This window comes from Numida meleagris, chromosome 6 (genome assembly GCF_002078875.1).
Source record: "Numida meleagris isolate 19003 breed g44 Domestic line chromosome 6, NumMel1.0, whole genome shotgun sequence".
In the NCBI taxonomy this organism is placed as follows: Eukaryota; Metazoa; Chordata; class Aves; order Galliformes; family Numididae; genus Numida; species Numida meleagris.
In genome coordinates this window covers 37036762-37049745 of record NC_034414.1, presented here as the reverse complement: position 1 = coordinate 37049745, position 12984 = coordinate 37036762, and the positions used below count along the sequence as shown (strand labels likewise).

Here is a 12984-nt window from a genome sequence, read left to right as displayed (position 1 = left end):
TGTAACTTTAACATCAGTCTCTTAAAGAAATGGAAGTATAGAAAAATAGAGCTGAAAGGGGTGTAGGTGGGATCTTCTTTGGGGCATCTTCTTTGTCTCCTCATCAGTATCAGTTGATAAGGGTAGATGTCTGACCTCACCAGGTTGAGAAGTCAGACTTGAAACTTTGACAAGCCAATTTTTTTCTCCTCCTCTAATTTACTGAAGAATCATGTAGTTCTATACCATACTTAAATGTTTCCCAGCTTTCTCTGTCAAAGGTGGCTGAACAAATTCTGTTAACTTGCTGGAAATTCTGTGTCCTGCTCTATTTCTTGAAAGATATTTAAGTAAGTATTACCAAATGAGGTCAAATTCTGTCTTCAGATGTGTGCTGTGTAAGTTACCTTCCTGCTGGATGAGCTCTGCATTTATAGTATAGCAGAGCTTTATTTCTTAGGCTAAGTTAACCAATTGTGACTATATTTACAGTCTTTCTGAGGGAATGATTCATTAATTTAGATATATTTATGGGAAGGTAAGAATCTCACATTTAATATGTTTTCATCTTTCTTATTAAGGCAACATCAATTGCAAAATATAATCTATCAGAACAAAATTTCTCCTACTTTTTTCCTGACGACCCACCCACATTCGTCTTCAGTCCTGCAAGCAGACGACGAGGGAGACCTCCAAAGAGGGCATCCATTAATCACGTAAGTAATGACAATGTTTTTAACTTCAGATCAAGATGAATCAGTGCGTACTTAAGTTCTTCCATTTTCTCTGTGAACTTCCAGAACAGCTGGAGTTCAAGATTGCTGCTGGTATTTGTTGGTTTTATTTTCTTTGGGAATGATTTGGGAAGCATTATGTAATCGCTATTGAAATAGGTTGTTTGTATTTAAATATGAAGTTTAATCTCTTTTCTCAGATTATCTTCTCATCTTTCTTATTTCTGTAATCCCACCAAGAACCTAACTTTTCAGTGTGTTAAGTCACATAGCGTATTTTTCTGGGAATGGTTAATAAATAATCTTAAATACTTGAATTGCTGCTCTCAGATGCAGTTCTATCAATTGCCTGTATTTAAATACAGTAAAAGCTTAGTGCTCTAAGCTTGTTTATTTAAGAAGAAATGTGGAAGAAAAAAATCTGTTTCTTCAACTATTAGGCAGAATCTCTGAGTAGTCAATATGTTTGAGAAACTGTTATAGGCCATTTTGGTTGTTTCAGAGGACAGTTGGAAAAATGACAGTATCTGTTGCAGATCATTTCACTGTAGATGTTATGTTCTTTCTTTCAACCACCCCGAACTCTCTGTCAGGAGGACAATATTACTGCTAAGCAGAATACCCAAGGAAGCAGAAGTAAAGTAGCAAAGGAAAAGACAAGATTTCAGAAGCAAAAAGAAGATATGCAGGCCATGGGTAAGTTGAGGTCTTGACTAGTAGAACCTGTTCTTGCAGACTTGAGAGCTGGCCATAATTAGAGTGTTTTTTGGGTTGTATATTTCAAGAGGAAAATGTAATGAGAGTTCATTCAATTCTAGAATGTCACCTCAGTAGTTACAATTCTTGTTTCCTGATTTTATTTACTTATTTCACTAAACTGTGGGTATGTATGAGGCTTGCAGTCCAGCTACATTGGTCTCTTTCTCAGAGTGGTAAAGTGAAAATTTTTTTTACAGAAGATTAGACTTTGAAACTGTGCTGTGTTAATGCAGTTAATGTTAAGCTAAACATCTTTACCTGTAAATGATACCTAATTGGAATGGTAATTAGTAACGTTCATAAAGTCTCTTAAAAAGAGGTGCTTTACTAATGTGAAATTGTAGCAAAATTCCAAGAACCTTGGAGAATCAGCCTCCTTTGTGTATAGAAGAGTGTGGAGAATAAGTGTCGTTGCTCTTATTTTCCGGATGAGAGTCACTACTGGCATGTCTGATACATAGCTGAGAAAATGATCTAGCCCTTTCTCAGAATTACACAAGTAGATAAAAAAATACTTTTTTTTCCACCGTTAAGCGCTTTGTAATGAAAGTAAGGATCTGTTTTTTCATTGTCTTTCACTTGTGATTCTAGCCTTCTTACTTATTCAATTAAAATTGTAAGCTCATTGATCCCTTTTATGTGTTAGTTTGTGTGGGAGCTGACAGATATTGTCTGGTCACTGAAAGTGGAAGTGTGTGTCCTGCTGTTACTCTGCATACAGCTACAAAGAAGTCTAGCAGTAACATTTATTACCAATTAATTTTCAGCTTAAACTATGTAACGGAAGTAAAACTTGCACAACAACCACTGAAGTGATAACTAGATTTCAGATGTATTATCTTTTCAGTAACTATTGTTTTAAATACTGAAAGGTAACTTCTTTAAAGGATTTAACAATAACAAATATTTCATGGGTATATGCCATTGCAACTCTTGACATGCTTTTATTAAACTGCTGTAATTCTATGCATTTGGAATCAGTTGTCATTTTTTTTTTTGATAGAGGAAAAAATAGTAATGTCTGTATACTCGTTAAGAACAGAGAAATGCAACTTATTACAACCTTGGAAAAAAAACATGTATAATACTTAAGCCCGAAAATTCTGCTTCTCTAAAGAACTTTCAAGTGATTGAATTTCTGGTTGGCATAGAAACAATTCAGTCTTCAAGACAATATCTTTTTCATATGTTAATTATAAAAAGATAGATCTATTTAAACACAGTTAATTTTATTTAAGTTTTTGTGAAAGAAAAAAAAATTCTTTTTTTCCCTCCTATAAAGCTTTTGAAAAAGCTAGATTAAAACGAGAGAAGGCAAATGCTATAGAAGCCAGGAAAAGAGAGAAAGAAGATAAGGAAAAAAAGAAAGAAGAACTAAAGAAGATTGTGGAAGAGGAAAGGATGAAGAAGAAAGAAGAGAAAGAGAGACTCAAAATAGAAAAGGAAAAAGTAATGTATTTGCAGAATATGTGTTTTATATAGGAACACTTTAGTGGCTGTCTAGCTTATTTGTTTTGTTTGCTATCTGCGCCAAGTTATTTTCCATTAGCTGTTTTTAGTTCCTAGAAACGCACTTTAGAGGAATAGATATTTGTAAGACATTATAGGGAACTGCATTGCTAGGTATCTTCTCTATTTCATAACATTAATTCACAAAAAAAGTATGCTTTGTTCTTACGTGATATTAGATGTAGATTTCCTTGTAGTTTCTCTTTGGATGAAAATGGCTAAAAAGCCTTCTGTCACTCTACATGGGATGAAATTATTTATGCCACTAAATTCTACTGCAGCCGTATCCAGCACCTATTTTGACGGTCTTTTTTATGGCAGCTTTCATGAATGCTTTTATTTTACTTTTTTTCTTTGTCTGACCTCCATTTAAAAACAAAGGGGGAAAAAAGGTCTAACCCAAGAAAGCGTTACTGAAGGTCACTGTAATTTTTTTTTACTAATACTTTCTATGAGAAGATAAAAAATAGATTATTTCATTCTGCTGAAATGTGTTCTGATTTTTTTTTTTTTCCTGCTGTGAGTTAAATTGTAATGAATGATCTGACTATCTCTAATACAATTCTGACTTCCTTTAGGAAAGAGAGAAGCTGCGTGAGGAAAAAAGGAAATATGTGGAATACCTAAAACAGTGGAGTAAGCCTAGAGAAGATATGGAGTGTGATGATCTTAAGGTAGGATTGAATTTTGAATATCACAAGCTTGTATTTCATAGGGAATCTGACTTGCGGACCCTAATGCAGAGGTAGCTGCAGTCATGTATTTACCATTGGTGCTGCTACATAGGCTTACTTCTTAGTCTATTCTGAGCGTTACTGTGGAACAGTTTTATTTTTAAGTGCTTATCTTACTGGGTGGAGGATATTGAGTAAGCCTGACTCTGTTACATATGCAACATTAGTTCACCTGCTGTAAGCCTGAGTTACTTGAAAGATTTACGTAATGAATAAGCCATGTTTTTGGATGCAAAAGTTAGAAAGGATGTTTGTTTGTTACACCTTGAGGCACACTCTTGTTTTAAACTCAGCATCTTTCTGGATGATACTGCAAATCTATAGAAAATAACAAGAATTTACCTCCTACTGGTAATGCTCTAAACAAGGATATAGTGTGGTTGTAGTAACAGAGGAATGTCTTGTATTATACATTCACATACGCGCTGTTAATTTTGGCAGCAGATAGGAAAAGGAGGCAAAATTGTCAGGAACATGAGGATGGGGTTCACTTGAGATACTCTGGGAAGCAGACGGAAGAAAAGAGGAAAAATTAGAATAGAATAGAATAGAGTAGTAAATAACACTCCTTGGGAGGAATATCTGAGAACTGAATGTATTTGCATGAGCTGTATAGGCACTTGAAGATGAGATTGGAAACGTCTAGGAGTGTGTGTAGAAAGAAAGAAGAAACTGAAAAAAAGTGAAGGGGGTTGTCACGAGAGGAAACAGCAAAACAGATCTGCTGATATGTTCCTTAGGACTGTTTTTAATCGGCTGTGTGTTCTGCAGGGACCAAATACAATATTCAATTCTTCCTTTTGGATTGCAGGAACTTCCAGTTCCAATGCCAGTAAAGACAAGACTTCCTCCTGAGATCTTTGGTGATGCTCTGATGGTTTTGGAGTTTTTATATGCTTTTGGAGAACTTTTTGATCTTCAAGATGAATTTCCTGAAGGAGTGACTCTAGGCAAGTTGTCATTTATGTGGCAAAGTGCCTCAATTTTGTTGTGTCCTTCTACCAAGCATTTTAGGTGCACAGTTGTATCACTGCTACAGAATTGTCTGTGCAACTTCAATGTAGCGATGCTTACACATGCACAACTATCAATTTTTCTCCTCACCTACTTTTGCAGTGTTTATAAGAAGAAAATTAATTTCAATATAGAAGCTGTTTATCTATTTGCCATAAATGTCTCCTTGTTCTTTCTTATTTTATTTTTCCATTTACTTACTAACCTTACTTTGTCAGGACTTCCTGACAGCATTACTGTAGGAATATTTGTGGTAAATTATGGGAAAGTAACTTGATTATCATACCTGAAGGGGAAGATGTGTGTTTGTTTTTTTGTTTTAATTCTTCAGTACGTAATTGCTTTCCAACTTTGTGGCAAAAGTGACGCTTCTTAAACTTTATTCACAGAAGTTTTAGAGGAAGCTCTTGTAGGAAATGACACTGAAGGCCCACTGTGTGAATTGCTGTTTTTCTTCCTGACTGCCATCTTTCAGGCAATGGCCGAAGAGGAAGAAGAAGTGGCCAAAGATCAAATAGCTGATGCTGAGACCAAAGGTCAGATCCTTAATTTTACTGCTGAAAAATTGAGATTCCACTGGAATTAACTTTAAACTGCATGATTTGTGTCATTTGCTTGCTTAACTTTGTCTTATTATGCATGGATATCGTATGCAAATGGTCTTGTTTTTTCACTTTTATCTGCATTTAAAACTTTGATCTTGGAGGGCGGGGACTGGGGGAAATACAGAAGAAACAAGGTCATTGTTACTGCGCTTGTATCCAGCAAAGCATAATAAGCATTTAACAGCACCGCTTATGTTATGGAGGTGAAGGAAACTTGTGTCTACCTTCCTTCTCCTCCTCCTTCAGCACTGTTTGTTGTTTCTCCTGAGGGTCAGGAAAAGAGATGCTTTCCTAAATCTTTTTCAAAGGACTTCAACTAGAAAAAAAAAGTTCTGGACCTAATTAGATTAAAAACTAAAACTTCCGAGCACGACTATAAAGAAGAATTTTATATTCATTCTCCTTCAAATCCTACGAGTGTGCATCTGCAGCTACCAGATACTGCTTTTTTTCTGTAGCATTCCAGTAAAGCAGCTCACTGTCACTCTGCTCTTGGGCTTCACAGTAAGGCTGAAGCTGCACACATTTTTACAGGCACTCAGAATACAGTAACCACAGAATTTGTTCCAAACTTATGTTGTGAACAGCATTATGTATGTGTCTTCATCTTCGATAGACTGCTTCTGTTCTGTGTTCAGGCAGCTCAGTGATTCAGCTGGTAGTCTGTGAATGCTCTTGTAGGTACAACAGTCTGTAGAATAGGCCTTAGATCTGTTGATATTATGCAGAGTGCTTTCCAAGGGTTTGTCAGTAACACACACTTAAAGTATTCTGTTTAGGCCCTTGCAAGGTGCTTCTCCCTTATTTGTTTTAAGTCTGGCTATTTATAAAGCCTTGCTGTGAATCAGGGAGCTGATCATACTTCTTTGTTATGCTCATCCCCTAGCTAATGACCTTCTCTCAAACAATGTGTTAATGTAAATGAGGAGGCAGAAGGAAGTGTTATACTTGAGAACCTTGAAAATATTATAAGATGCCACTGTGGTGTGTACCTCCTGTGTTTTGAATTGGAGGTCTAAAACTTCTGCCAATTCTTAAGCTTCATGGAGTACTTGGTGGGAAGGAAGACAACTGTTATCACACTGCTGTTTCCCTTTATGTGTCCTTTCTGTGTGGACTGAGAAATTTGATTAGTTAAAGGAGAAACTTTCATCCTTCCTGGTAGTGCGATGTCATTAGAGGTAGGAATATAAGAGCAATTCCTGTTTGATTTGATTTGATGATTCCTTTAACGTTCCCCATGAAGACACAGTACTTCTTGCTTTTGTCTGATCTGTAAAATATCTTTCTGTAAAACACGGGTCACTATCTTCAGAAGTAGAAGCTGCTCTTGTTAATTGAATAAATTTATAGATTAGATGCAGGGTTAAGAAATTTGGACTACATATTAATTACAGTTGACTTTAGCAGTTAAACTCGTTAAACTCTGATCTTTTAAGTACCGAGAGAGAACACTGCTAGGGCAATATAATCAGGGATTCCATTATTGGGCTATCATGGAACAGTTGATTAGATGACTGATTAGATTCTTCTGTTGATTAGAAAATGCAGTGTAACGACTGTGTTTTAATTTTACTACATGAGGCTAACAATTGCAAAAATACAGTGATCATTTCTAGTTTGGCAGAGGTATGGGCAGGGCACTTTGTCCGTTATATTTATTCTACTTTCATGTAAAGCCTTTGAACTTTGATTTTTTTTTTTTGGTAGTTCTTGTTTAGACAGCTTTTTTCTTGTGACAGAATTAGATGTTCTCAGGTTTGTAACTGGCTAACCAAACTAGTAGTAGTCAGCGTGAATGTTTGCTCTCTTAAATTCTCTACAGATGGTATTTTCTGTTGCAGAAACACTATGAGTATAGGGCTTTGGTGTGTGATACTTTTTCAAACAGTAGTATACAGATAAGATGAGAAGGGGAAAATGGAGAGGTTAATTTAGTAATGTCTAGGTGGCAGTTCTCAAATGACATTTATCTTCAGGCAAGACTATTGTGGATTTGCTTTTTATGTAGTCTTAGTTTGGATTTGTGGCTCTTTGTTCAGCTGGTGACTTTGAAATTGCTTAATGATTAAAGTGAGTGAAGTGAAATTATTCAAACAGCATGCAGTGCTGGAAAAAAATAATCTGCCAACCCTCTGGAGAAATACCTGTAAGTGCTAAGGAAACTTTTTTCTAAGAAACAGGAACTTTGCTGTTTCTGCCTTTCAGTTCCCCTGCTTTCCTGGTCGGTTTGCTAACATGTGAGCGCTTTGATAAGTGTGGATGCTTCTTGTAGGTGTCTTGTTGATATCTTAGTAATGGTATCCGTGCAGATCAGTCAGGTTATCTCTAAGTTGCATATTAAAGGTATACAGTGAATGGTGATAGCCAGCATCAAAATGTTTGATTCGTTTTGGTGGTCTTAGCTAAATGTTAATAGGAAGTAAAAGTTTATTTGAGGAAGCAAAATACAGGTGTTCTTGCATTGTTGTCTGATTGTGCTTTCAGGTGTGTATCCTAATTTGTTTCTACTGCTTTTAATATTGCTATTGTGCATGTCTTGTGCAGTGCAGTTGCTTTAGCAGCTTACATATAGAGGGAGAACAGTGTGTAGCATGTGGTGCATGTCCTTAGCTTTTAGTTGCATTTAAAGATATATTACTTCTGATTTGGATGTTGAATTGATTTCTCAGTAATTCTTGCTTTTGTAAATATCGGGCCTCTTTGCTTTGTCTGCAGCTTTAAAAAATGACTTGCTTTCCTCCCTTCCACAGTACAAGTTTTTACTTGCACTAGAATAAAGTGTTTATTTCCTTAAAGATTTAACAGAGGCTTTGGATGAAGATGCAGACCCCACAAAATCTGCACTGTCTGCAGTTGCAACTTTGGCAGCTGCATGGCCCCAGTTACATCAGGGTATGTGTGGGTTTCACTTCTTGTTTTGTTACTGTTCTTGTTGTACTCTGTATTTTAAAACACACTTTTTTGTATTTATATACGTGTAAATGTCTATATAAAATAACTGTTTATTCTTCTTAACTGTAGGCTGCAATTTGAAAAACTTGGATCTTGATAGCTGCACACTTTCTGAGATTCTCAGACTTCACATTCTAGCGTCAGGTGCTGATGTAACGTCAGCCAATGCGAAATACCGCTACCAGAAACGAGGAGGGTTCGATGCTACTGATGATGCTTGCATGGAGCTGCGGTTAAGTAATCCTGGGCTCTTGAAGAAACTTTCAAGTACCTCAGTATATGACTTGTTGCCAGGTAATAAAAGACAATAAATGTTAGAGATTATGTGACTGCTTGTCAAGTAGTTCTGTCACAATTATTCAGTGCATCTTTATGAAAGAGGAAGGGTGTTTAGGAGTTGTACAATGAAATGTAAGCATTGGTCTGAATTTTATTAGGAGAAAAGATGAAGATTCTTCATGCTCTCTGTGGGAAACTTCTGACTTTGGTCTCCACTCGAGATTTCATTGAGGACTCTGTTGATGTACTACGACAGGCAAAACAGGAGTTCAGAGAATTAAAGGCGGAACAACATCGCAAAGAACGGGAGGCAGCAGCAGCAAGGTAAAACTAGGATACAGGAAGCTAAATGTTATTGATACAAATTAGACTAATTCCTCAGTTGCAAAAGGCATGTGAGAAACACTAATAGCATTTATATTTTAGAATGGGTTCATGAGACCCTAGAGAGTAGTGAATGTTTGCTGTGCTTAGCATTGTGCTTTCTGTGTAACTGTTATTTTTAGATGATGATGTCTGTAAAGAAAAAATAATGTGGCTAGATCAGATACTAGATTAATTGCGGTTGATTTTCTATGTTCTTATTACTGTTAGGATACGTAAGAGGAAGGAAGAAAGGTTGAAAGAACAAGAGTTAAAAATGAAAGAGAAACAAGAAAAGCTGAAGGAAGAAGAGCAAAGAAATCCTGCTGTAGAAGTATCCGTTGGGTATGATATGTGGTATTATTAGTGTTGTTTTTTTTCTACCTAGTATTGTAGAGTTAATTTTTGAAAGCAATTTAATCTTAAAAATGAACGTTTATTGTACTCATAATTCTGTGGAAAGCTTGACAACTTTACCTATTGACAAGAGAAACTTGAAAAAATCTAATTTGTATTTTTTTTACGTTACTTGTCTTACTGATTTCAGTACTATGAATATTTTCTTAAGAGACCACTGTAGTTTGTTTTCTAATTTGAGGAATTGTTTTGATCTGAACTAAATAGTACTGACCTTGTATAACAGTTTATGAATTAAATTTAATAGCATTTTTTAAAAATGCTATGCTGTCTCAGGTGATTTCCATAAAACTAAGATTTTTGTTCTGTTATTAAAATTAAATTTGTATGATTTCAAGTGGTAAGATACATGCATATGCAGCTGCGTGTGATTCTGGCGGAGGAGGGGGGAACCACAAGAAAAAAAAACAAGGAAGTGTACATGCAAAACTGTATCTTTACCTGCTTGTGGAAGGTAGTTAAATAAATCTGCTTGTAAGAGATAAGTATGGGCCAAAGTCAGATTTGTGTTATGTTTCTGAAGCTGTAATTGTGGGATTGAGGGGATGGAGAATAATAAATGTTACCCTCTAGTGGCTACACGTAGTTTTCTGCATTTTTAATTATGTTTGCTGAATGAGGGGAAAAATGTTTTATAAAGTGCTGTATGAGGGAATGTGCAGACATATATATGTATATATATATACTTACAAGTGTGTGTGTATGTATATATGTATGTATGTGTATATATATATATATATATATACCCATGAAAAATAATTCAGCATAGTAGAACTATATAACTATATTAGGGTATCTTCAATCAGAGTCTGATTACCATAATGCTCTGTAAAGGAAAGAGTGAATACCAAAGAGCTGGTTTTAGTCTTCAACTCTGCAGTTCCAACTCAATGAGTTACTTTGGGTGTTTTTTTAATGTTAAATAATATCTGTGTTGAGATTGAGATTGCAATGTTGTATTGTGTTCTTCTCATTCCATTCAGCTTTTAATATATGGTTGGTCAGCTTGTCACCTTTTTTGATTGTTTTATTTAATCATAACAGGGAGGAGGAGCGGGAGGACCTTGATACTAGTACAGAGAGCAAGGAAAATGAACGTAAAGAGCCAGAAGTAGACACAGTGACAGAGGATGAAGAAGAGTTGGGACCAAACAAAAAAGGTAGAAGAGGTAATGCTCTGACATGTGTTTATGTAGGTGTGTGTGCACATTATACACACAGGCATGCATGCAACTGGGAAGTTCTTGTTCATAGTAAACTTGTAGAAAATATCAATTTATGCAAATTTATAAAGAAATAACTAGACCATAATCATAATGCATTTAGCTGGCCTGGTACAAATCTGTCTGTCATCTGTGTGTTCTTCGGTTTCTTCTCATCTTCCGTGCCTGCTGTTTGGATAGCAAACAAAACAAAGCTTTTGCTTGACAAACAATCATAGTTACAAGCAACATACCTCCATGACCTTGTAAGAATCTAATTTAACAGGGTATTATGTGGTTTTGATTCTTTTTGTTAGAAGTCTGCAAAAACAACAGATATTTCAAAAGAACATGCTACATTGATTTATTTTAGCTGAAGAAAGAACTACATTTGTAGTGTACTATCGCTCTTCCTTTATCTTTTAGGAAGGAGAGGGCAAAATGGATATAAAGAATTTACAAGGCAAGAAGAGACTTCTGAAAAGAGTGAGCCTCTTACTGCTGAAGATGAAGAAGCGTTAAAACAGGAGCAACAAAAGAAAGAGAAGGAACTGTTAGAAAAGATACAGAATGCAACAGCCTGCACAAATATTACCCCCTTAGGTCGTGACCGTTTGTACCGACGCTACTGGATTTTCCCCTCAGTTCCTGGATTGTTTATAGAAGAGGACTATTCTGGTCTCACAGAAGACATGTTGATGCCTCAAACCTCTTCCTTTCAGAATAATGTACAGTCTTGCACAAATGAACCTCAGGTATTCGGTAAAACTGGAGAGTCTTTGAAATCCTCTGAATCTACCTCCAATGTTGACCAAGATTCACACACCAGTGTTGTTGTAGAGGTGCCAAGGCCAGTATATAAACCAAACCGTTGGTGCTTTTACAGTTCTCGGGAACAACTGGACCAGCTTCTAGAGGCTCTCAATTCCCGAGGACATAGGGAGAGTGCCTTAAAAGAATCTCTTTTACAAGAGAAAAATAGAATATATGAGCAACTAAGCAATTTTCCTGTGGAAAAATTCCATATTCCAGGTAAAGGAAGGGTTCCTGGTCTTGACTTGCTTCCACAGTTGTAATTACTATATAATATTCTAGAAAATTCTAAGTCTTTATTTAGTTTCAACTATTTCCTAAGAGCCAGGAATTGTTTTTCTGCACTGTTTTACTGTATGGAAAACATGTTTGTATTTTTTTTTTTAATTTTTTTTTGTGTATGGAAAATTGATTTTGTGATGTTGTGTGCTCAAAAGCAGTGATTTCTGTTTTCTGCCTGCTTAGTAACTTAAACATTGGGAAAAGATTAATTTGGGGTAGATTAATATCTGCTAACGGTAAGTCATAGATTAATTGATCAACTGACATCCTCATTTCCAGTACGGTGAAAGAAGGGATGAGATATGACACTGGTATGGAAATTTCACAAACGGAGGCAATTACTTCTGGTTTATTTTTTTTTGAGTAGGTGGGACATACTCTTCCACATTCTGATAACGCATGAAGGTACTCAGAAGCCTTTACTGATCTGAGTATTGTGAACAAGGGAAAGATAGCCTATTTCAGAGTCACAGCAAAACCTTTGGGAAGAAAAAATAGTATTAGCTGTGTTGGCTGTTAGGTCACTTAACATCAGTGCTGTGGTGGGATGGTTGGTTTTTTGTGTGGTTTTTTTTTTTTTGGTGTGTGTGTTCTTTTTTCTGTTTGTTTTGTCCTCTCTCCTTTGCAAATGCTCACTACAAGTGGAGGAAGTGTACGCTGAACTGTATTGTTATTGTGGGTTTCAGAGTGTAGGAGTGTGCACTTAAATGTTATAGGAATTCACCCTGTACTTCCTCAGCAGCAGCTTTAAGGCATTTTTGTATTGAAAACCCCTAAGTTTTTGCGTGTTCCTCCTCATCGCTGCATTGAGAGAATTTAAGGTAAATCCTGTGGAAAGATGTTTGCCACCTATGCAAATGTATGAACATTTTAATTTAGGACCTGTGCGTGCTTTCAGCCAGTCTAGTCCATTCCCCAGGCATCTTATCTGTTTGGTTTTACAGTTGGTTTGTTAAAAGGAACTGTAACTTGTTCTCTTAGTTTCTGTGACTTGACAGTTGCGCAGGTATGTTTTAAATGTGACTGTAAAGATCCATGCACAAAGGAGAAGTGAATTCTGCTTATCCAGCAGAATAAGGATAGTACAAATACAAGAAATACTGGAAGTGTGACTTGGTTTTGGACATTGTATTCTTAGCAGAGTTGTTATTGATAAAGTGCTTTCTGAAGCATTAAGTAATTTAAGTCATTCTTTTGTCTTTGGCAAGAATTTCTCATCGTGTGTGTTGGGATGCATGGATGCTGGTCTTTAGATCTTCTCTTACAAGGATGCTGTTTGGTTTGAGTAGCGTGGAGATGTTGGTATTGACAACTATTGCTGTAGGAAGGGAGTTTTGAA

The 12984-nt window shown here is 36.1% G+C and overlaps 1 protein-coding gene across 1 annotated transcript in view; it reads left to right on the top strand.

The window, feature by feature from the left end:
• The window catches only part of BAZ1A (bromodomain adjacent to zinc finger domain 1A), a gene marked incomplete at its 5' end in the record, with an annotated part of 47638 nt that overhangs the window by 17270 nt on the left and 17384 nt on the right, over nucleotides 1–12984 (top strand). Inside the window, 12 exon segments of the mRNA XM_021401657.1 lie at nucleotides 561–695; nucleotides 1307–1409; nucleotides 2755–2921; nucleotides 3560–3655; nucleotides 4527–4665; nucleotides 5119–5265; nucleotides 8134–8229; nucleotides 8359–8583; nucleotides 8727–8892; nucleotides 9163–9276; nucleotides 10393–10517; nucleotides 10977–11582. Of these exon segments, the coding sequence (XP_021257332.1) occupies nucleotides 561–695; nucleotides 1307–1409; nucleotides 2755–2921; nucleotides 3560–3655; nucleotides 4527–4665; nucleotides 5119–5265; nucleotides 8134–8229; nucleotides 8359–8583; nucleotides 8727–8892; nucleotides 9163–9276; nucleotides 10393–10517; nucleotides 10977–11582 (2119 nt within the window).